Source organism: Salvelinus fontinalis, chromosome 10, assembly GCF_029448725.1.
Source record: "Salvelinus fontinalis isolate EN_2023a chromosome 10, ASM2944872v1, whole genome shotgun sequence".
NCBI classification, from domain to species: domain Eukaryota; kingdom Metazoa; phylum Chordata; class Actinopteri; order Salmoniformes; family Salmonidae; genus Salvelinus; species Salvelinus fontinalis.
The window spans coordinates 40,008,745-40,035,086 of record NC_074674.1 but is presented as its reverse complement, the minus strand read 5'-3'; the positions used below and the strand labels follow the sequence as shown (position 1 = coordinate 40,035,086).

The following is a 26,342-nucleotide window of genomic DNA, read 5'->3' as shown; positions in this document are numbered from 1 at the left end:
AGAGGGGGAGGGAGAGAGGGGTAGAGGGGAGAGAGGGGAGAAGGGGAGAGGGAGAGAGAGTGGAGAAGGGGAGAGAGGGGAGAGGGAGAGGGAAAAGGGGAGAGGAAGAGAGGGGAAAGGGAGAGAGAGGGGGAGAGGGAGGAGGGAGAGAGGGGAGAAGGGGAGAGAGGGAGAGATGGGGGGGAGGGGAGAAGGAGAGACGGGGGGAGGGAGAGAGGGGGAGAGGGAGGAGGGAGAGAGGGGTAGAGGGGTAGAGGGGAGAGAGGGGTAGAGGGGAGAGAGGGGAGAAGGGGAGAAGGGGAGAGGGAGAGAGAGGGAGAGAGAGGGGAGAGAGGGGAGAGAGGGGAGAGGAAGAGAGGGGAGAAGGGGAGAGAGGGGAGAAAGGGAGAGGGGGGTGAAGGGGAGAGGGAGAGAGAGGGGGAGAGAGGGGAGAAGGGGAGAGGGAGAGAGAAGGGGAAGAGAGGGGAGAAGGGGAGAGGGAGAGAGAAGGGGAAGAGAGGGGAGAAGGGGAGAGGGAGAGAGAGGGGAAGAGAGGGGAGAAGGGGAGAGAGGAAAGAAGGGGAGAGGGAGAGAGAAGGGGAGAGGGAGAGAGAAGGGGAGAGAGGGGAGAAGGGGAGAGGGAGAGAGAGGGGAAGAGAGGGGAGAAGGGGAGAGAGGAAAGAAGGGGAGAGGGAGAGAGAAGGGGAGAGAGGGGAGAAGGGGAGAGGGAGAGAGAGGGGAAGAGAGGGGAGAAGGGGAGAGAGGAAAGAAGGGGAGAGGGAGAGAGAGGGAAAAAGATAGATAGTTAAATAGTTCACCCGTAATAAATAAATACATAGAAACAAAGCCATCACTTGAGTTAGAGATTTAAAAAATAAACAACAGAGTGAAGAAAAGAAGAAGGTAAAGAGAGAACAATTAACTGATGAGAAGGAGGGGATGTAGACAGTTAATTATGCAACGAAGCCAGAAACCAATTATTTCGTTATTTGTGAAAAAACAGTTGGAAACAAAACATGCCTTATCTAATGAATTATGGTTTATGAATAATGGTTTATGTAAAATACATGCCTATGTCCCAAATTATTCCCTATAGTGCACGACCTTCGACCAGAGCCCTATGGGAAAAGTAGTGCACTACCTTCGACCAGAGCCCTATGGGAAAAGTAGTGCACTACCTTCGACCAGAGCCCTATGGGAAAAGTAGTGCACTACCTTCGACCAGAGCCCTATGGGAAAAGTAGTGCACTACCTTCGACCAGAGCCCTATGGGAAAAGTAGTGCACTACCTCTGACCAGAGCCCTATGGGAAATGTAGTGTACTACCTTCAACCAGAGCCCTATGGGAAAAGTAGTGCACTACCTCTGACCAGAGCCCTATGGGAAATGTAGTGCACTACCTAGGGAATAGGGTGCTTTTTTGGGATGCAGATTGGTTTATGTAAAATGCATGGCTTTGTGCAATGGGTGATTATTTTTCCATGTTATTAATGAATGGTTAGATTCAACAGCAAACCTGACCCAGTCACAGGAGGAAAAGTACATTGAGAATGGAATGATTTCGCTACATGATCTACAATACTTGATCTACAATACATTATCTACAATACATTATCTACAATACATTATCTACAATACATTATCTACAATATATTATCTACAATACATGATCTACAATACATGATCTACAATACATGATCTACAATACTTTATCTACAATACATTATCTACAATACATGATCTACAATACAGTATCTACAATACATTATCTACAATACATTATCTACAATACATTATCTACAATACATTATCTACAATACTTTATCTACAATACTTTATCTACAATACTTTATCTACAATACTTTATCTACAATACTTTATCTACAATACTTTATCTACAATACTTTATCTACAATACTTTATCTACAATACTTTATCTACAATACTTTATCTACAATACTTTCTCTACAATACTTTCTCTACAATACTTTCTCTACAATACTTTCTCTACAATACTTTCTCTACAATACATGATCTACAATACATGATCTACAATACATGATCTACAATACATGATCTACAATACATGATCTACAATACATGATCTACAATACATGATCTACAATACATGATCTACAATACATTATCTACAATACATTATCTACAATACTTTCTCTACAATACTTTCTCTACAATACTTTCTCTACAATACTTTCTCTACAATACTTTCTCTACAATACATGATCTGCAATACATGATCTACAATACATGATCTACAATACATGATCTACAATACATGATCTACAATACATTATCGGAGCACATTTAACAACCATGATTTAATACAGTGCAACCTGATTCTATCATGTTTCGGTAAAACTGATCCACCTTCTCTATTCTCTATATAGTGCATTACTTTACTTTGACCAGGGCCCTATGGAGAGAGAGAGGGGGATGGAGGGAGGAAGATATGGAGGGAGAGATGGATGGAGGGATGAGGTTCAACGAGAATGAGGGAGGAAGAGCTGGAGAGAGGGAGAGATAGAGGGAGGAAGGAAGGAGGGATGAGATGGAGGGAGGAATTAGGGAGAATGAGAGAGATGGAGGGATGGAGAGATGGAAGGAGGGAGAGATGGAGGCAGGGAGAGATGGAGGGAGGGAGAGATGGAGGGAGGGAGAGATGGAGGCAGGGAGAGATGGAAGCAGGGAGAGATGGAAGCAGGGAGAGATGGAGGCAGGGAGAGATGGAGGGAGGGAGAGATGGAAGCAGGGAGAGATGGAGGCAGGGAGAGATGGAGGGAGGGAGAGATGGAAGCAGGGAGAGATGGAGGCAGGGAGAGATGGAGGCAGGGAGAGATGGAGGGAGGGAGAGATGGAAGTAAGGAGATGGTCGTTGTATAGAATAGATGCATCCGCGGTTGTCGGGTATTCTCGTACTAGACTTATGCAATTTCCAGCTGCAGACTAGTAATTATACGTATAGAATTTGGTCTTATTCTGTAGTGATCGATAGTCTCAGAGTTGAACCATTTCCAGCCGTGTAGCCAACGCTACCTACTGTCTGGTCTCCTGGGCCTATAGAGTGGTAGTTCTTAAACATGTCAACATGTAGCGTCAGCTCTATATTTTCTAGTCTTAATGTACATTTCATCAGGAGTGGGTTTTATACACTTCTGAGAAAAGGGCGGTTCCATGACACCGACATAATGTCTATGCTCACGTGGGCGTGGCCACTGATTTGGTTAACTTTATATGAAAATCCATATTTTCTCATTTAGAAGGTTAACATCACATTACATCTTTTCACAAATAGTTTCATATTTAAATCACATGCGTTTCAAAATATTTAGATGTAAACCCCATAATTAAATGTCCAAAAACAAAGACACAGTAATGAGGGTTTCCTGTCCTTCATGAGGGTTTCCTGTCCTTCACGAGATCACCAAATTAAACACACTCGTCACGACTGTCCCTTAAAGTGTCCACGGACCTCTCCCACATTCTCAAAAATAGAAATATTGTTTAATTTAATCAAACTTTTGATGTCCAGGTGTCTCTCTGTGTTCCACAATTTTATATTCCAATCTCAATCACTACAGAGCATAGAGGCAGCGTATTTTATGACCGCCGTATAAACAGTCGACTTCCCGCTCTCCCCTCTCTATGAGAGAGAGAGCTGCATAACGGACCCACTGTAATCTGGGGCAACAGCTCTGGTGGACATTCTTGTAGTCAGCATGCCAATTGCACGCTCCGTCAAAACTTTTTGACATCTGTGGCATTGTGTTGTGTGACAAAACTGCAGATTTTAGAGTGGCCTTTTAATTGTCCCCAGCACAAGGTGCACCTGTGTAATGACCATGCTGTTTAATCAGCTTCTTGATATGCCACACTTGTCAGGTGGATGGATTATCTTGGAAAAGGAGAAATGCTCACTAACAAGGATATAAAAATATTTGTGCACAAACATTTAGAGAAATAAGCTTTTTTTTGCATAAGGAACATTTCTGGGATCTTTTTTTCAGCTCATAAAATATGGGACCAGCACTTTACATGTTGTGTTTATATTTTTGTTCTGATACTGAGTGAGGGAGAGATGGGGAGCGAGAGAGGAAGATAGAAAGAGAGGAGGACAGGAGGGAGAGACCCTGTGACCTTCATATCCCTCAACCCCAAAATAAGAACAGACGTGTCAGCTGTCTTGTACAAGAGAAACAGTTGAACATACAAATGGAGAGAGAGAGAGAGAGAGATAGAGAGAGAGAGAGAGAGAGAGAGGGAGAGAGTGAGAGAGAGGATAGAGGGAACATCAGGCTAAAGGATAATTGAATTGAGTGCACCAGATTTTTGCCCCACATGAGACCATCAATTTCACTCCTTCTCTCTCTGTCTCTTTCTCTGTCTGTCTGTCTCCTTTCTTAGGAAGCTGAAGAGAACAAAATTAGATCTGGCATCTGCTAGTCAAACCCTTTGGAATGTTCCAAAACCCATTTCACACCAGACAGACACACAGGGGGACGTCAACGTTCCAAAAGCCATTCCACATCAGACACACACACAGGGATTTTTACGATAATTGTTGTAATATGTACTTGGCTGAATCACTCTCTCTCTCTTGTTTTACACAACAAAAATGTATAAGCATACACTGAAAAGGCTTTTTCTAAATTCAAATATCAGACTTTCTTTTTACACACACAAAGATACACCATGACATTTCAAATTATTAATTTAATAAAAACACACTTTTTCAATGTAGTTTTTATGACGTGCGCGCCCCAGAAAAAGACCGGCAGCCAACCGGTAGCCTTCACGTGTAGCTTGTTGTTTTTGTTGGCCAATCAAAGTGGCGAAGAGGATCAACGTGTAGCAAATGGAGGTAGAGCTCACTAATGCAATGCAAGATGGAATAAAATGACAGAATCTAAATGAGGATTAGATGACAGGGAGGCTGTTGTTTTATCTGAAATGGGGAGAAAGTGCATCACGTAGCCTCGGGAATCAACTATATACACTATAGCTGGCTAGCTAGCTTCTCTATTGTCATAGGGGATGATAAATGACATTGTGGTTGCTACAAGTTAGCTAACCTCTGCTATAGCCGCGTTCTGGGTCCTGTGTCTGCTCGCTCACATCTCACCGTTCCCTCAGCAGATGCAGTAATAGAATGCTAGCCTCTAACGCAGCAGTGCTTAGGTTTAAAAATCTATTTTTAATATCCGGAGGAGGGGGGGGGGGGGAATCATGATTCTATATATCAGCGTTTCCCAAACTCTGTCCTTAGGACCTAAAGAGGTGCACATTTTGGGGTTTTCCCTAGCACTACACAGCTGATTCAAATAATCAACGCTAGATGATTAGTTGATTACCCTTTAAGGCCCAGATTTTGGGGAACTCTGCTATCGACCTCAAAAATCAAATCACATTGATTTATATAGGCCTTCGTACATCAGCTGATATCTCAAAGTGCTGTACAGAAACCCAGCCTAAAACCCCAAACAGAAAGCAATGCAGGTGTAGAATGTACCTCTGTCTGTCTGTCTGTCTGTCTGTCTGTCTGTCTGTCTGTCTGTCTGTCTGTCTGTCTGTCTGTCTGTCTGTCTGTCTGTCTGTCTGTCTGTCTGTCTGTCTGTCTGTCTGTCTGTCTGTCTGTCTGTCTGTCTGTCTGTCTGTCTGTCTGTCTGTCTGTCTGTCTGTCTGTCTGTCTGTCTGTCTGTCTGTCTGTCTGTCTGTCTGTCTGTATGTATGCAACACTTTATATTCAGGACAAACATGCCATTTCTTTTCAGTATTACTTTAGTGCCTTGTTGCAAACAACAGGCATGTTTTGGAATATTTTTTATTCTGTACAGGCTTCCTTCTTTTATGTTAGTATTGTGGAGTAACTACAATGTGGTTGATCCATCCTCTGTTATCTACTATCATAGTCTCTCTTAATGGTCTCTTAATAGTCTCTCTTCATAGTCTCTCTTATCATAGTCTCTCTTAATGGTCTGTCTGTCTGTCTGTCTCTGTCTCTCTTAACGGTTTTAACCTCTAAAAGTTTAAAGGGAGTACCAGAACAATGTGCAGAGGTACATGGTATTAGAGGTAGATATGTACATGAAGGCAGGGTAAAGTGACTAGGCATCAGGATAGATAATAATAAGGTATTTGAGGTAGATATATACATGAAGGCAGGGTAAAGTGACTAGACATCAGGATAGATAATAATAAGGTATTTGAGGTAGATATGTACATGAAGGCAGGGTAAAGTGACTAGGCATCAGGATAGATAATAAGGTATTTGAGGTAGATATGTACATGAAGGCAGGGTAAAGTGACTAGGCATCAGGATAGATAATAGTAAGGTATTTGAGGTAGATATGTACATGAAGGCAGGGTAAAGTGACTAGGCATCAGGATATCTGACTGTTCTGGAATGTTCCTCAGTGTTCTAGAATGTTACTCAGTGTTCTAGAATGCTCCCCAATCACACTGTTGTAGAATGTTCCTAAGACTCTTCTAGAAACGTTCCTCAATAGCTGTTCTAGAATAGTCTGATAGTAGAAAATTCTAGAACAGTCTGATTGACGAACATTCTAGAATGTTCCAGAATCATACGCCATTCAGTCTCAGAGGTGAAAATGATTTTACACTGTGATTCACTCTCAACAGGAGCGTACTTCTGAAACTTGGTGACATCTATTAACCCCGCTCGGTCTCTACATACTCCCAAACAAGTCTCCATCTGTGTCTGGGGAGAATCACCCATTTATTCACTGTGAAATGGATTCAATTTCAGAGGCACCTATTACCCGTCTCATTCAATCAACAATCACCTCTTAACCCTCTCATTCTGTTCTAATCTACTCATTGGGTGCATCCCAATAATCCCTGAAGTGTACACCAACCTAAAAGCACTGGATTGGTGGATGCATGGGTTTGAGGGAGTTTCCACCATTTCTTAAACCAGTGATTTCCTTTTAAATCAATGGAAGTGAACAAGTGCACACTTTTGGGAGATCTTCTTTCTCCACAGAGGTGGAAAGAGGTCGCAATCTTCTATCCATTCAATTATGGCCTCTGAGCACTTGGGCATTGAGGCCATCTCCATTCTGAAGTAGTCAATTATCTTCTTCACGATTGGCTGATCCCTCCTGATGACCCGGTTGGACATGACTCCAACAGGGTCATCGGGAGGGATCAGCCAATGGAATTGGAAGTCCCTCCTAGGGTTGTTGTGTATGACCGTATTATGACCGCACAACATGACCGGTTAGTGCTTTAAGACCGCATCAAGCCTGAATGACTTCCGACCTGTTGCGCTCACCCCCCCACGATCAGGAAGTGTTTCCAAAGACTGGTTTTGGCCTACCTTAAGTCCTGCCTCCCTCCAACACTGGATCCCCACCAGTTTGCCTACCGAACGAACAGGTCTACAGAGGACGCCATCTCCACAGCTTTACACTCTGCCCTGACCCACCTGAACAAACCCAACACCTACGTGAGAATGCTGTTCATAGATTTTAGCTCAGCATTCAATACGGTCATTCCCTCTAGACTGGTCACCAAACTCCATGACCTAGGGATCAGACCCTCGCTCTGTAACTGGACTTAGGACTTCCTCTCCAACAGACCCCAGTCTGTCAGGTTTAGACAACTTCACCTCCTCAACTCTGAACACCGGTGTTCCACAGGGCTGCGTGTTGAGCCCCCTCCCGTACTCCCTCTTCACCTCCTCAACTCTGAACACCAGTGTTCCACAGGGCTGCGTGTTGAGCCCCCTCCCGTACTCCATCTTCACCTCCTCAACTCTGAACACCGGTGTGCCACAGGGTTGCATGCTGAGCCCCCTCCTGTACTCCCTCTTCACCTACAACTGAGTTCATGTACACGGTTCCAACACCATCATCAAGTTCGCAGACGACACCGCTGTGGTAGGCCTGATCAGTGACAATGACGAGTCAGCCTACAGGGAGGAGGCCAAGCACCTGGCTGCATGGTGCGCTGACAACAACCTGGTCCTCAATGCAAAGAAAACCAAGGAGCTCATTGTGGATTACAGGAAGTCTAAAAGCTGCAGCTTACGCCCCCAGTTCTCATTGATGGCACAGAGGAGGAGTGTTTGCCCAGCTTCAAATTCCTGGGTGCCTACATCTCCGAGGACCTCTCCTGGACCCTCAACACCTCAACCCTGGTCAAAAAGGCGCAGCAGTGCCTGTACTTTTTTGAGGAGGTTGAAGAAGGCCCGCCTGTCTCCCAAGATCCTGGTGAACTTTTACCGCTGCACGGTCAAGAGCATTCTGACTAACTGCGCCAGTGTGGTTTGGCGGATGCTCTTTGGCCGACCGGAAGGCCCTGCAACGGGTGGTGAAAACCGCCCAGCACATCACTGGTGCGCAACTCCCTGCCGTCGTAGACCTCCAGCGCAAGCGGCATCATCAGGTTCCCTTCGCATCCATGCCACAAACGGTTTGCCCTCCTACCATCAGGCAGGCGGTACAGGTCTCTATGTTCCCACACTAGCATGCTCAAGAACAGTTTCTTTCCAGCTACTGTAACCCTGGTGAACTCTGTGACACGGCACTAGCCATATTCACCTGCCCACATCTTAGTACTGTCTCTCAGGGACCTTGTTGCACTACTCTCTTTGCACTCTTCATGGTACTACTGGACTTTGGCTTCGCAAAGCCTGATTAAGGACATTATTCAGTTGTACATGTCTACCTCGGTAACCTCATTGCTGCTATCCCTGCATTTCAGTTGCATGCCTCCTTGCACTTTAAATTTGCCTTCACTGCACATTTAGACTTGCCACTTGTACTTGCCATTTGCCAAACCCAGATTAGTCCGTCAGACTGCCAGATGGTGAAGCGTGATTCATCACTCCAGAGAATGTGTTTCCACTGCTCCAGAGTCCAATGGGAGCAAGCTTGACACCACTCCAGCCCACGCTTGGCATTGCACATGGTGATCTTAGGCTTGTGTGAGGCTGCTCGGCCATGGAAACCCATTTCATGAAGCTCCCGACAAACAGTTATTATGCTGACGTTGCTTCCAGAGACAGTTTGGAACTCGATAGTGTGTGTTGCAACCGAGAACAGACGATTTTTACGTGCTACACGCTTCAGCATGTGGCCGTAACGTTCTGTGAGCTCGTATGTCCTACCACTTAGACGCTGAGCCGTTCCTACTCCTAGACGTTTCCACCTCACAATAACAGCACTTACAGTTGACCGGGGCAGCTCTAGCAGGGCCTTCAGTAAGGCCATTCTACTGCCAATGTTTGTCTATGGAGATTGCATGGCGGTGTCCTCGTTTTTATACACCTGTCAGCAACTGGTGTGGCCGAAATAACCAAATCCACTCATTTTAAGGGGTGTCCACATACTTTGTATATACAGTGTATCATGAAGAACTGCAAAAGTGTTTCTGGAGGGCGATCATGCCATGCTGAAAAAATGTATCAGACGATGAGGAAATCCCTGATTTAGGTAAAAACATTTGAATTGAACCAGCCATTGTTGAGTCTTCTGAAGACAGTAATGGCGAAGAAACGGCAATCAACAGTGTTGTTGTCACGAAAGAAGTTGACAGAATTTTTAAGCCAGTGGTGGAAGCCTGTTGGAAGCAGAGTATGAGAGCTAAGGAGATGGAGAAAATTCTGCCGTTTGATTGCAAATATGCAGAGGGAGTTGAAAAGAGAAGACACAGAAGGCTGTTGTATAAAACACCTGTCTCTGGATTAGTTAGCCAGGTGTGTCTGGGGGTGATTACGGCCATCTGTTGTATTTCATGAACATGTGTACATGTCTAGACAATAGTGACCCGTCCACTTGTGACCCATCCACCATATGTGGGCTCCCGAGTGGCGCAGCGGTCTAAGGCAAGAACCAGGAACACTGCAGTCCCTGGTTCAAAGCCAGGCTGCATCACATCTGGCTGTGATTGGGTGGTGCACAATTGGCCCAGCGTTGTCTGGATTAGACTGACTTGCCTAGATAAATAAATTAGAAAGTGTCCAGATTAATGTTGTATAATTACTAGATGATTCTTGCACACTTGTCTAAATTGAGGGATCATGTGAAAGAAACGCTCTAACCCCTCCCCAGCCACATCTTTTTTATTTTTGATATTGCTAGTATCCTGTGCATGTGACAAATAAACTTGTATTTTATTTTATATAGTGTGTGTTTACCAGAGACAGTAATGTGAAGAACAATATGATCTACACCAAAGTCAGATTAGGATGTAGGCCAAGGACTAGATTAAGTGTATTTTTTACCTGGAGTTTTTCCTTATTGTGGGCTACTACTTTCACCACTTTTAGTCTTGAAATCTTTGGTTGTTTAATACACTACCGTACTCACTCTGTTTAGCACATGGCCTCACATGTGAATCCTTAAATAGATGGGTGGGGCTAAGGCTTAAGAGGGTGTGAACGATGCTGAATAGGTGGAGACAAAGAAGAGCTCTCCAGTAGGTGTACCAGAACATTCAAGGGTCATTTTCTCAACAGTGGAGTTACAAGTTCATCAACTTTCAAAGCAGTATTGACTTTCCCATTGTTCCTCAACTGTAGTGTATAACATACCATTTTCTAGCTCTGAGTCTCTACTTTTAAATAGACACTAATCTTCATCTCCTAGTGTCATCCCTGCATTGGGAATCTATTCTAATCTAGGGCAGAATGTGTTTTAGCACCTCTCCATAGGCTGGCTATGACAGGAGTTTTAACACCTGGCTACGACAGGAGTGTTATGTGTGATAATTACCCATCTCTCTCACTGATTGATAAAGTGGTGTCATAGCACACTGATGTGTGTGTGTGTGTGTGCAGTAGTTTTGCTTTAAAAAAATAAAATAACGAGGAGCAATCAATAATCTATTAGCCGTATGTGTGTGTGTTCTTTACATAGAACCTTCTGTACTATCTAATGTCTATGAAAACGAGTGATCTCTTATCAATAACTTGAAGGAGATAGGAGACAGGAGACAGGAGATAGGAGACAGGAGACAGGAGACAGGAGATAGGAGACAGGAGATAGGAGACAGGAGACAGGAGACAGGAGACAGAGAGAGAAAAAAAAGAGAGTCAATCTTATAATAGCCTATACACTACATCAATATGTTTCAGCTTGTTAAATAGATTAGCAGGTGCGTAACTGTCACTGGGGATGGGGGACATGTCCCCCCCCCCCCCCCCCCACTAGTTTCATAATTGGAATATGATACAAAACAAGGCAACGATGTGCTCTAGGACCATGCAGACGCCTCCGAGCGGTCGGGTAGGCTATTTGGAAGATTTATCCGACCAGATAAAAAATATATAAAAAATGATGCCCCCCCCCCCCTTCACCTTAAACCAAAGTTGCGCCCCCTGGATTAATGCACATTCAAAACAAATTAACTGTGTGTGTGTGTGTGTCTGTGTGTGCGTGCGGTAAGAATTAACGACTTTTGGCTGCATGCGTAAAAGGTTACTACAAGCTTAACTTCGTTGCATGCACGTGGGCGGACTGGGAGTTTTGGAATAGGGGACTTGATATTCTTGCCGGTCCCACTCCCATTCACAAGGGGGCGATAGCAAAGTTATTATTATTTTTTTTTTTGTCTTTTCATTTTGTGAAAATAAGTAAGAGTTGCCTTCCCTTGCTAGTAGTAGCTAGCTGGCAGCCTGGCTAGCTGGCTTTAGCCTGGATAAAAACATAGCTAGCTAGCCTTTTTAGCTTCCTGCATAAATAATCTGATTTATAAGAAAAATATATTGTTATACTTGCCGGTGTAACCTAAAACATCCTCCCAGTTTGATATCCTGCTCCGTGTATTCATTCCCATATCTACTGAAAAATAGAACATGTTTTGGTCACGAATGAAAAAAAAGCACACGGCTAACTAGCTGGCTACAGTAGGTTCAAGCATTTCACAACAGCCTGTAATCACTAGTTATTACAGTAGGTTCAAGCATTTCACAACAGCCTGTAATCACTAGTTACTACAGTAGGTTCTACCATTTAACAACAGCCTGTAATCACTAGTTATTACTGCTAAACAAAATGTATTTTCAGGGAGAATCTTGTTGTTTGGTTTACTGTTTGAACAGTGCCAGAGATTATATTTGTTTATCAATGCAAAATAGGCTGAATAGCCTAAATAGCCTATAGAAACGTACAAGGCAAGGATTTCTGTTTCTGGCTTTCAGTCCGATCTCTCTTTCTTCTAGTGATGAGTGGAGGAGAGTCTAATCAGGCCTTTCGTTGTAAAGAAGCTTAACGGGAAGGCGATCATTAAAAACCTCCCATGTGATTTAGCCAACCGGAGGCGCGTGCCCACAGACAGGAGGGCAACAGACAGATGCAGGAGAACAATCGGCATAGCAGGGGCCAACCGGATCCCGCAGTCTAGGCTACCTGTTAACTCACCGTGAAGAAACGTTACCGTTGAAGGTCAGGAGCCAAAACTAGGCGCCATTTGGCAGAGATGTGTGATGTAAAAGAGCAGAATCACCCACCAAACGGTCAATCCTCCATGAAGGATAGAGGCTGCGTCCCTTATTCCTTAGGGTGGACTTACGTAAAAGAAGATCAGACCGTAATATTCAAGCTGAGATAATATTATCACGACCTATTGTTATTGGGGTCAAAGGTTATTGGATCTTTCCACAAATGACCCTAAAAAACACCCAAGCCTTCTGTATGTGCAGATTATGAAGACATTTCTCTATAAACAAGAACATTCATTCCTTCATTGAGGGTTTTCTCTATCTAATATCCATCCGCAGGTAACTGTATCCACAAAGCTCTCTCTCCCTCCACCCCATTCTACAGTTTGTTTGAGTTTCACAAACATACAAACGTTTCCAGAAGGTTAGCAATACATTCAAGTTGTAGAAAACCCATACAGTAGCCGAGGCCAGACTTTTGACTGGTACTATCTATATATGACACACTACCGTTAAAAAAGTTTGGGATCACTTATAAATGTCCTTGTTTTTGAAAGAAAAACATTGTTTTTTGTCCATTAAAATAACATAAAATTGATCAGAAATACAGTGTAGACATTGTTAATGTTGTAAATGACTATTGTAGCTGGAAACGGCTGATTTTTGTATGGAATATCTACAGAGACCCATTATCAGCAACCATCACTCCTGTGTTCCAATGACACGTTGTGTTAGTTAATCCAAGTTTATCATTTTAAAAGGCTAATTGATGATTAGAAAACGCTTTTGCAACTATGTTAGCACAGCTGAAAACTGTTGTTCTGATTAAAGAAGCAATAAAACTGGCCTTCTTTAGACTAGTTGAGTATTCGGAGCATCAGCATTTATGGGTTCGATTACAGGCTCAAAATGGCCAGAAACAAAGAACTTTCTTCTGAAACTCGTCAGTCTATTCTTTTTCTGAGAAATTAAGGCTATTCCATGCGAGAAATTGCCAAGAAACTGAAGATCTCGTACAACGCTGTGTACTACTCCCTTCACAGAACAGCGCAAACTGGCTCTAACCAGAATAGAAAGACGAGTGGGAGACTCCGGTGCACAACTGAGCAAGAGGACAAGTACATTAGAGTGTCTAGTTTGAGAAACAGATGCCCCACAAGTCCTCAACTGGCAGCTTCATTAAATAGTACCCGCAAAACACCAGTCTCAACGTCAACAGTGAAGAGGCGACGCCGTGATGCTGGCCTTCTAGGCAAAGTTCCTCTGCCAGTGTCTGTGTTCTTTTGCCCATCTTAAACTTCTCATTGGCCAGTCGGAGATATGGCTTTTTCTTTGCAACTCTGCCTAGAAGGCCAGCATCCAGGAGTCGCCTCTTCACTGTTGACGTCTCCATAGACAAACATTGGTAGTAGAATGGCCCGTACTGAATAGCTCAGTGACGTTCAACGTGGCACCCTCAGATGATGCCCCTTTTCCAGCAAGTCAGTTGGTAAAATGTCTGCCCTGCTAGAGCTGTCAACTGTAAGTGCTGTTATTGTGAAGTGGAAACGTCTAGGAGCAACAATGGCTCAGCCAGCAAAGTGGTAGGCCACACAAGCTCACAGAACGGGACCGCCGAGTGCTGTAGCGCGTACAAATTGTCTGTCCTCGAGTTGCAACACTCACTACCGAGTTCCAAACTGCCTTTGGAAGCAACGTCAGTAAAATACGGGTTCGTTCGGGAGCTTCATGAAATGTGTTTCCATGGACGAACAGCCACACACAAGCCTAAGATCACCATGCTCCATGCCAAGGGTCGGCTGGAGTGGTCTAAAGCTCGCTGGAAATGCGTTCTCTGGAGTGATGAATCACACTTCACCATCTGGTAGTCCGATGGACTAGTCTGGGTTTGGTGGATGCCATGAGAACGCTACCTGCCCCAATGCATAGTGCCAACTGTAAAGTTTGGTGGAGGAGGAATAATGGTCTGGGGCTGTTTTTCATGGTTCGGGCCCCTTAGTTCCAGTGAAGGGAAATCTTAATGCTACAACATACAATGACATTCTAGATGATTATGTGCTTCCAACTTTGTGGCAACAGTTTGGGGAAGGCCCTTTCCTGTTTCAGCATAACAATGCCCCCGTGCACAAAGTGAGGTCCATACAGAGTCCTTACCTCAACCCCATCAAACACCGTTGGGATGGATTGGAACAAATGATTTGTTCTATATCTTCAATCGAATTACACATGTACAACTGTGGCATTCAAATGTTTAATGGTATTTTTCATCAGTTGTTTTATCTCGTCTAGTCTCATCTAGTCCCATCCTCATCTCGTCTCATCTACTCATCTAGTCCCATCCTTATCTAGTCTCATCTAGTCTCATCTAATCTCATCCTTATCTAGTCCAATCCTTATCTAGTCTCATCCTTATCTAGTCCCATCCTTATCTAGTCCCATCCTTATCTCGTCTCATCTAGTCTCATCCTTATCTAGTCTCATCCTTATCTAGTCTCATCTAATCTCATTTTATTTCATTTCCACCACACTCTGTCATTGTCATTACCACAACACTAAGTTATTACCATCACGGTACATATTTTCAGGCAACAGGTGTATTAAATTACAATTGATATTGATGATTGTTTTCTCCATATGTGAACCTGATATGCTTGTTCTTAAGGTAATATTTTACATTATTTTAGGAATTAAGATTTTGATGTGGTAAATACATGTTTCTGATTATCATCAAGGCATATATGGACATTTAGAAAATGATGAATACATATAACTAAGAAAACTTAAAAAAAAAAATGAATGTGAAATGTTATATAAAATAATCTTAGGCACAATTTCTTTAATTTCTTTATCAACTAAAATTATCCCATTTTATGACATGGTGGTAAGGACATTCCCCCTCAGGTATTTGGGGAAACCGATAAAAATCTTTATATTCTTAAATAGTTTGGTCTCAGCCACTATTAAATCTTGTTTCCAGACAAGAGTGGGTGCACCTCAGCCACGCTCAAGGTCATAAACGATATCGTAACCGCCATCGATAGGAAACAATACTGTGCAGCCGTATTCATTGACCTGGCCAAGGCTTTTGACTCTGTCAATCACCACATCCTCATTGGCAGACTCGACAGCCTTGGTTTTTCTAATGATTGCCTCGCCTGGTTCACCAACTACTTCTCTGATAGAGTTCAGTGTGTCAAATCGGAGGGTCTGTTGTCCGGGCCTCTGGCAGTCTCTATGGGGGTGCCACAGGGTTCAATTCTTGGACCGACTCTCTTCTCTGTTTACATCAATGATGTCGCTCTTGCTGCTGGTGATTCTCTGATCCACCTCTACGCAGACGACACTATTCTGTATACTTCTGGCCCTTCTTTTGACACTGTGTTAACAACCCTCCAGGCGAGCTTCAATGCCATACAACTCTCCTTCCGTGGCCTCCAACTGCTCTTAAATACAAGTAAAACCAAATGCATGCTCTTCAACCGATCGCTGCCTGCTCCTGCCCGCCTGTCCAACATCACTACTTTGGACGGCTCTGACTTAGAATATGTGGACAACTACAAATACCTAGGTGTCTGGTTAGACTGTAAACTCTCCTTCCAGACCCACATCAAACATCTCCAATCCAAAGTCAAATCTAGAATTAGCTTCCTATTCCGCAACAAAGCATCCTTTACTCATGCTGCCAAACATACCCTTGTAAAACTGACCATCCTACCAATCCTCCACTTCGGTGATGTCATTTACAAAATAGCCTCCAAAACCCTACTCAATAAATTGGATGCAGTCTATCACAGTGCCATCCGTTTTGTCACCAAAGCCCCATATACTACCCACCACTGCGACCTGTACACTCTCGTTGGCTGGCCCTCGCTTCATACTCGTCGCCAAACCCACTGGTTCCAGGTCATCTACAAGACCCTGCTAGGTAAAGTCCCCCCTTATCTCAGCTCGCTGGTCACCATAGCAGCACCTACCTGTAGCACGCGCTCCAGCAGGTATATCTCTCTAGTCACCCCCAAAACCAATTCTTCCTTTGGACGCCTCTCCTTCCAGTTCTCTGCTGCCAATGACTGGAACGAACTACAAAAATCTCTGAAACTGGAAACACCTATCTCCCTCACTAGCTTTAAGCACCAGCTGTCAGAGCAGCTCATAGATTACTGCACCTGTACATAACCCATCTACAATTTAGCCCAAACAACTACCTCTTTACCTACTGTATTTATTTATTAATTTATTTTGCTCCTTTGCACCCCATTATTTCTGTCTCTACTTTGCACTTTCTTCCAATGCAAACCAACCATTCCAGTGTTTTTTTTTGTTTTTATTTTACTTGCTGTGTTGTACTCACTTCGCCTCCATGGCCTTTTTATATTTTTATTCATTTATACATATATCTGTTTGCCTTCACCTCCCTTATCTCACCTCACTTGCTCACATTGTATATAGACTTATTTTTTTTCACTGTATTATTGACTATATGTTTGTTTTTACTCCATGTGTAACTATGTGTTGTTGTATGTGTCGAACTGCTTTGCTTTATCTTGGCCAGGTCGCAATTGTAAATGAGAACGTGTTCTCAATTTGCCTACCTGGTTAAATAAAGGTTAAATAAATAAATAAATAAAAAAGAGTGAAGAAAATATTCAGATTGAAACCTCTTGAAAATGATTTTTCTTTTTCGAAAACATTTAACATGCAAAAGTGCCCGTATTTGCAAAATCAACCAAATACAGTCGGAAAGTATTCAGATCCCTTTACTAATTCCACATTTTGTGGAATTTTATTTTAAAATTGATTAAATAAAATAAAAAAATCCTCATCTATCTATACAATTGGCATTATGGGGTATTGTGATGTCATTATGGGGTATTGTGATGTCATTATGGGGTATTGTGATGTCATTATGGGGTATTGTGTGTAGATGGGTAAGAATACATATTTTTCATCCATTTTGAATTCAGGCTGTAACACAACAAAATGTGGGATAAGTCAAGGGTGCTTTCTGCTTTCTGAAGGCTCTGCACATAACGTATTCGGGAAAGTATTCAGACCTCTTGACTTTTTCCACATTTAGTTACGTGAAAGCCTTATTCTAAAATGTATTTTTTTTAAAATCCTTATCAATCTATACACAATACCCCATAATGACATCCCAATACCCCATAATGACATCACAATACCCCATAATTACAAAGCATAAACAAGTTTAGAAATGTTACAAAATGTATAAAAAATTTAAAAAACTGAAATACCTTATTTACCTAGGTATTCAGACCCTTTGCTATGAGACTCTACATTGAGCTCAGGTGCATCCTGTTTCCATTGATCATCCTTGAGATGTTTCTACAACTTGATTGGAGTCCATCTGTGGTAAATTCAATTGATTGGACATGATTTGGAAACACCTGCCTATATTAGGTCCCACAGTTGACAGTGCATGTCAGAGCAAAATCAAAGCCATGAGGTCGAAGGAATTGTCCTTAGAGCTCTGAGACAGGATTGTGTCGAGGCACAGATCTGGGGAAGGGTACCAAAATATTTCTGCAGAATTGAAGGTCCCCAAGAACACAGGGGCCTCCATCATTCTTAAATGGAAGAAATTTGGAACCACCAGGACTCTTCCTAGAGCTGACCGACCGGCAAAACTAAGCAATCGGGAGAAGGGCCATGGTCAGGGAGGTGACCAAGAACCCAATGGTCATCTCTGTGGAGATGGGAGAACCTTCCAGAAGGACAACCATCTCTGCAGCACTCCACCAATCAGGCCTTTATGGTAGAGTGGCCAGAAGGAAGCAACTCCTCAGTAAAAGGCACATGACAGCCCACTTGGAGTTTGCCAAAAGGCACCTAAAGGACTCAGACCATGAGAAACAAGAATCTCTGGTCTGATGAAACCAAGATTGAACTCTTTGGCCTGAATGCCAAGCGTCAACTCTGGAGGAAACCTGGCACCATCCCTATAGTGAAGCATGGTGGTGGCAGCATCATGCTGTGGGGATGATTTTCAGCGGCAGGGACTGGGAGACTAGTCAGAATCGAGGGAAAATGAACAGAGAAAAGTACGGAGATATTCTTGATGAAAACCTGCTCTAGAGCGCTCTCGACCTCAGACTGGGACGAAGGTTCACCTTCCAACAGGACAACAACCCTAAGCACACAGCAAAGACAACACAGGAGTGGCTTCGGGACAAGTCTCTGAATGTCCTTGATTGGCCCAGCCAGAGCCCGGACTTGAACCCGATCGAACATCTCTGGAAAGACCTGAAAAAGCTCTGCAGCGAAGTTCCCCATCCAACCTGACAGAGCTTGAGAGGATCTGCAGAGAAGAATGGGAGAAACTCCTCAAATACAGGTGTGCCAAGCTTGTAACGTCATACCCAAGAAGACTCGAGGATGTAATCGCTGCCAAAGGTGCTTCAACAAAGTACTGAGGAAAGGGTCCGAATACTTCTGTAAATGTGCTATTTCAGTTAAATATTGTATAAATTAGCAACAATTTCTCAAAACCTGTTTTTGCTTTGTCATTATGAGGTATCACGTGTAGATTGATGAGACTTTGTTATTTTTTTAAATCCATTTTAGAATATAATCATGTAAAAAGTCAAGGGGTCTGAATACTTTCTGAATGCACTGTATTTTTATATATATATATATTTCAAAATGGTCTGAGAAGAACAACATTGGCAATTCAGGCATAGCATATATGCAGTGATATGCAGTGAAAATGTATTGGGACTATAGCCTACTGCACAAACCTCCTTACTACAGAACGGTTATTAATTGGGTTATGTTGCATAGGCTTACGTTTTAAAGTCACGTTAGAGAAACATCTGAGCGGTAGATCTCGCCTTGTATTTGGACTCAGAAAGTGATCTTGGTTCAGTCAGAAAAGGTTGGTGACCAGTGGACTATGCCAACCATAGAAGTAGATACTAGGCTAGTGGACAGATACCACTTTAGACAATAGATACTACTATTACAGATAGTTAAAATTAGGTATATTAAACCAATATTATATATACTATTAGTATTAGGCTATGCCGCTCATTTCATTTACCTATTCTGAGTACTTGCTGTGAACTCCGGCTGAACTGCATCGTGAAGAGTACCAGCCAGGTAAACAGGCTCTTCCTCCTCTCCATACTTCCGTAATCCAACTTTACATTCATCATACCGATACCGACAGAGTGAAATAACCCGTAGTATGATCCATGCAGAGAATAATCCGGAGAACAGTCCCCATCGCCTCGAAGATTTCAGACATTCCTCGGAGGATAAATAGATGCTCCCCCAACTATGGTTCCTCTCTCTCTCTCTCTCTCTCTCTTTTCGTTTGTTTGCGCACTCGGTTTCCACTAGTTACCACAGCTACAAAGTCAAAATGGGCTATTTCGTAAAAATGTATGGAAAAAAAACATAAGCTTTTTGGTCCTCATTTAGTGTTAGGCATAAGGTTTGCAGTGTGGTTAGATTTAAAACCACATTTGAAGAAGATAAATTGTAGAAATGGGCGCGGATTATGACTTTATGGCTGTGGTAACTAGTGACGACCCTCTCTCGCTTGCTCAACTCAGCTACGCACATCTCAAATCAATTTACGTTCACGTGGTTATTCCATTATTCCAAACTGAGCGTTTACTTTGCCATCCAAAATGTAATTGGTAAAATGTAATCTCTCTCTCTCCCTTCACCAAACATGAAAGCAATTGTTTGAGGATGAGGACAGTTTGATGAAAAAGCTTTACATAAAGGTTAAACCCCAGGCAACCCCAGTGATTAAACAGTCAGCATATAAAATTTCCAACGCAAACATTTTTATCTCAATATCAAATAATTTCTCGGTAATAATTAAGTACTGTACCTTACTGTGATTGTTTTTAAATTAAAATTGTAAAAAAATATATAATAAAACCCACAAATGACTTGTTAGCAAAGAGCAACTCCCTCTGGGAGTGGTCTGAGTGGGGAGGGGAAAACGGAACTAGCTGTTATTGGCAGAGAGGTTTGAACTCTTTTTCTTATTGGTGTATTAACTAATTTACCTGGTGATGTCACCAGGCAGGCCAAAACTCCATCCCACCGAAACAGGCTGAAATGTTGGTATTTTCAAACAGCTCTTACACTAAAAGGGCATTATCACAATTGCATTGTTTTATTCCAACCTCATAGTGTGGAAATATATATATAAAACACGGGAAATCACCTTTTTGACTAGACTGGGCCTTCTTTAAGGATCCGCCCATTTCAATTTTCACCTAAAATGACATACCCAAATCTAACTGCTTGTAGCTCAGGACCTGAAGCAAGGTTGTGCATATTCATGATATCATTTCAAAGGAAACACTTTGAAGTTTGTGGAAATGTGAAATTAATGTAGGAGAATATAACACATTAGATGTGGTTAAAGATAATACAGAGAAAAAACATATGTATTTTTTGTACCATCATCTTTGAAATGCAAGAGAAAGGCCATAATGTATTATTCCAGAGCAGGCCCCAATTTAGATGTTGCCCACTAGATGGCAGCAGTGTACGTGCAAAGTTGTAGACTGATCAAATGAACCATTGCATTTCTGTAAAAAAAAATTGTGTCAAGACTGCCCAAATGTGCCTAATTGGTTTATTAATACATTTTTAAGTTCATAATTGAGCATTCTCCTCAAACAGTAGCATGGTCTTTTTTCAATGTAATAGCTACTGTAAATTGGACAGTGCAATTAGATTAACAATAATTTAAGCTTTCTGCCAATATCACATATGTGACTCATCACCTGGACTCGATCTTATGTAGCAAAATTTGAAATGGTGTTTTTGACATTGGATAAAACTACGTAAACAAAGTGTAAGTTCACATAACGTTCGCTAACGAGCCAGCCAGCTAACATTAGCTAGTTAAACAACAATGAACAGTGCCAACAATGCCACAGTAGTGGGGGCTAACCAACCAGGTTCAATGCTAGCTAACTAGAACAGCAAACGGCCCTGGGAAACGAATGACAACATCAGCTAGGGAGCCAGCCTGCTAACCTTAGCTAGCTAACATTATGCTCTGACTAGAACAGAAAATGGCCCTGGGGAATGAATGATAACATCAGCTAGGGAGCCAGCCTGCTAACGTTAGCTAGCTAGCTAACAGTACACTTTAGCTTGAAATTAAACCACTTCCTGTCAAAATTAGAAAACCTGTAATACATGAAAATGTAGCTAGCTAACGCTAGACTATCTTACCTGTATACATCATCATCATGATGGACACGTCTCCCTGTCAGGAATGCCGTGCCACGGTTGCCCTTAGTTTGAAGATGTAATCCGGAGACCGGTGTTTTCTCGTTAGCTATCATACTCTAATTCCACTGATTTCAAAACTCGATCCTCCAGAAAGTGGAGAGCAACACTTATGCAGCCCCACCGATCCCGTAGAGGATACGTTTATCATTAGAACCATCCTAGGAGCTTTCTGCATGGCAGGCGTGACTTCGATGGCGTGGGGGAAGGAATGGTGGAAGCGGATACCAAGTTTGAATATGACGGCGCTAGCAAAGATGAGCGTCTTATGAAGAGGTGCGTTCAGGTCGCTTGAACGTTTGATACGTTGCGGAACGGGTTGTACTGAATGACACGTTTCCCCCAAAAACAGTCTTGTAAGCCTACTGCACAAATACTTCACAGTTTGTAGTAGGGTGTGCAGTTTGAGGATAAGAAGATATACCTGAGAGATTCATTTGATGTTGCCAAAAGAAAGTGTTGGGTGCTGTGGAAACTGTGAGGTGGAACGAAAGGTGGAATTTTGTAGATTTTTGTTGTTGTTGTGTGTGTCGAACTAAAGGATCATGCGTTGCTCCTCACCAGAATCAAAATGAACGTGCATTGCTCCCTCTTATCAATGTATCAGTAGGACTACTCCCTCTTATCAAGTAGTCCTGCTGAAACATTGATAACAGGGAGTAGTCCTGCTGAAACATTGATATGTGGCAGTAGTCCTACTGAAACATTGAATAGAGGAAGTAGTCCTACTGGAACATTGATAACAGGGAGTAGTCCTGCTGAAACATTGATAACGGGGAGTAGTCCTTCTGAAACATTGAATAGAGGGAGTAGTCCTGCTGAAACATTGATAACGGGGAGTAGTCCTGCTGAAACATTGATAACGGGGAGTAGTCCTACTGAGACATTGATAACGGGGAGTAGTCCTACTGAAACATTGATAACATGGAGTAGTCCTACTGAAACATTGAATAGAGGGAAAAGTCCTGCTGAAACATTGAATAGAGGGAGTAGTCCTACTGAAACATTGAATAGAGGGAGTAGTCCTACTGGAACATTGATAACAGGGAGTAGTCCTTCTGAAACATTGATAACAGGGAGTAGTCCTGCTGAAACATTGAATAGAGGGAGTAGTCCTGTTGAAACATTGAGATCAGGGAGTAGTCCTGCTGAAACATTGATAAGAGGGAGTAGTCCTGCTGAAACATTGATAACAGGGAGTAGTCCTACTGAAACATTGAATAGAGAGAGTAGGCCTACTGAAACATGGATAACAGGGAGTAGTCCTGCTGAAACATTGGGATCAGGGAGTAGTCCTACTGAAACATTGATAACGGGAAGTAGTCCTACTGAAACATTGATAACAGGGAGTAGTCCTACTGAAACATTGAATAGAGGGAGTAGTCCTGCTGAAACATTGATAACAGGGAGTAGTCCTACTGAAACATTGAATAGAGGGAGTAGTCCTGCTGAAACATTGATAACAGGGAGTAGTCCTACTGAAACATTGAATAGAGGGAGTAGTCCTGCTGAAACATTGATAACAGGGAGTAGCCTGCTGAAACATTGATAACAGGGAGTAGTCCTACTGAAACATTGATAACAGGGAGTAGTCCTACTGAAACATTGATAACAGGGAGTAGTCCTACAGAAACATTGATAACAGGGAGTAGTCCTACTGATACATTGATAACAGGGAGTAGTCCAACAGAAACATTGATAAACGGGAGTAGTCCTGTTGAAACATTGATAACAGGGAGTAGTCCTACTGAAACATTGATAACAGGGAGTAGTCCTGCTGAAACATTGAATAGAGGGAGTAGTCCTACTGAAACATTGAATAGAGGGAGTAGTCCTACTGAAACATTGATAACAGGGAGTAGTCCTACAGAAACATTGATAACAGGGAGTAGTCCTGCTGAAACATTGATAACAGGGAGTAGTCCTGCTAAAACATTGATAACAGGGAGTAGCCCTACTGAAACATTGATAACAGGGAGTAGTCCTGCTGAAACATTGATAACAGGGAGTAGTCCTACTGAGACATTGATAACAGGGAGTAGTCCTACTGAAACATTGAATAGAGGGAGTAGTCCTGCTGAAACATTGATAACAGGGAGTAGTCCTACTGAAACATTGAATAGAGGGAGTAGTCCTACTGAAACATTGATAACAGGGAGTAGTCCTACAGAAACATTGATAACAGGGAGTAGTCCTGCTGAAACATTGATAACAGGGAGTAGTCCTACTGAAACATTGAATAGAGGGAGTAGTCCTACTGAAACATTGATAACAGGGAGTAGTCCTGCTGAAACATTGAATAGAGGGAGTAGTCCTACTGAAACATTGATAACAGGGAGTAGTCCTTCTGAAACATTGATAACAGGGAGTAGTCCTTCTGAAACATTGAATAGAGGGAGTAGTCCTACTGAAACATTGAATAGAGGGAGTAGTGCTGCAGAAATATTGAATAGATGGAGTAGGCCTACTGAAACATTGAATAGAGGGAGTAGTCCTGCTGAAACATTGAATAGAGGGAGTAGTCCTACTGAAACATTGATAACAGGGAGTAGTCCTGCTGAAACATTGATAACAGGGAGTAGTCCTACTGAAACATTGAATAGAGGGAGTAGTCCTACTGAAACATTGAATAGAGGGAGTAGTCCTACTGAAACATTGATAACAGGGAGTAGTCCTACAGAAACATTGATAACAGGGAGTAGTCCTGCTGAAACATTGATAACAGGGAGTAGTCCTGCTGAAACATTGATAACAGGGAGTAGCCCTACTGAAACATTGATAACAGGGAGTAGTCCTGCTGAAACATTGATAACAGGGAGTAGTCCTGCTGAAACATTGATAACAGGGAGTAGTCCTACTGAAACATTGAATAGAGGGAGTAGTCCTGCTGAAACATTGATAACAGGGAGTAGTCCTACTGAAACATTGAATAGAGGGAGTAGTCCTACTGAAACATTGATAACAGGGAGTAGTCCTACAGAAACATTGATAACAGGGAGTAGTCCTGCTGAAACATTGATAACAGGGAGTAGTCCTACTGAAACATTGAATAGAGGGAGTAGTCCTACTGAAACATTGATAACAGGGAGTAGTCCTACTGAAACATTGATAACAGGGAGTAGTCCTTCTGAAACATTGATAACAGGGAGTAGTCCTTCTGAAACATTGAATAGAGGGAGTAGTCCTACTGAAACATTGAATAGAGGGAGTAGTGCTGCAGAAACATTGAATAGATGGAGTAGGCCTACTGAAACATTGAATAGAGGGAGTAGTCCTGCTGAAACATTGAATAGAGGGAGTAGTCCTACTGAAACATTGATAACAGGGAGTAGTCCTGCTGAAACATTGATAACAGGGAGTAGTCCTACTGAAACATTGAATAGAGGGAGTAGTCCTACTGAAACATTGATAACAGGGAGTTGTCCTACTGAGACATTGATAACGGGGAGTAGTCCTACTGAAACATTGATAACATGGAGTAGTCCTACTGAGACATTGATAACGGGGAGTAGTCCTACTGAAACATTGATAACATGGAGTAGTCCTACTGAAACATTGAATAGAGGGAATAGTCCTGCTGAAACATTGAATAGAGGGAGTAGTCCTACTGGAACATTGATAACAGGGAGTAGTCCTACTGAAACATTGAATAGAGGGAGTAGTCCTACTGAAACATTGATAACAGGGAGTAGTCCTTCTGAAACATTGATAACAGGGAGTAGTCCTGCTGAAACATGGATAACAGGGAGTAGTCCTTCTGAAACATTGATAACAGGGAGTAGTCCTGCTGAAACATTGAATAGAGGGAGTAGTCCTGCTGAAACATTGGGATCAGGGAGTAGCCCTGCTGAAACATTGATAAGAGGGAGTAGTCCTGCTGAAACATTGATAACAGGGAGTAGTCCTACTGAAACATTGAATATAGAGAGTAGGCCTACTGAAACATGGATAACAGGGAGTAGTCCTGCTGAAACATTGGGATCAGGGAGTAGTCCTACTGAAACATTGATAACGGGAAGTAGTCCTACTGAAACATTGATAACAGGGAGTAGTCCTACTGAAACATTGAATAGAGGGAGTAGTCCTGCTGAAACATTGATAACAGGGAGTAGTCCTACTGAAACATTGAATAGAGGGAGTAGTCCTGCTGAAACATTGATAACAGGGAGTAGTCCTACTGAAACATTGAATAGAGGGAGTAGTCCTGCTGAAACATTGATAACAGGGAGTAGTCCTGCTGAAACATTGATAACAGGGAGTAGTCCTACTGAAACATTGATAACAGGGAGTAGTCCTACTGAAACATTGATAACAGGGAGTAGTCCTACAGAAACATTGATAACAGGGAGTAGTCCTGCTGAAACATTGATAACAGGGAGTAGTCCAACAGAAACATTGATAACAGGGAGTAGTCCTGTTGAAACATTGATAACAGGGAGTAGTCCTACTGAAACATTGATAACAGGGAGTAGTCCTGCTGAAACATTGAATAGAGGGAGTAGTCCTACTGAAACATTGAATAGAGGGAGTAGTCCTACTGAAACATTGATAACAGGGAGTAGTCCTACAGAAACATTGATAACAGGGAGTAGTCCTGCTGAAACATTGATAACAGGGAGTAGTCCTGCCGAAACATTGATAACAGGGAGTA

General features: G+C 42.6%; 1 protein-coding gene across 1 annotated transcript in view; it reads right to left on the bottom strand.

Annotated features, from left to right (window-relative positions):
• Positions 1–19,941, bottom strand: part of grik1a (glutamate receptor, ionotropic, kainate 1a) — a 101,030-nt gene extending 81,089 nt beyond the window's left edge. Inside the window, exon 1 of the mRNA XM_055936809.1 lies at positions 19,464–19,941. Within this exon, the coding sequence (XP_055792784.1) occupies positions 19,464–19,578 (115 nt within the window). The 5' untranslated portion in view covers positions 19,579–19,941. The remainder of the gene's footprint in view (positions 1–19,463) is intronic.
• Between the last annotated feature and the right edge of the window lie 6,401 nt (positions 19,942–26,342).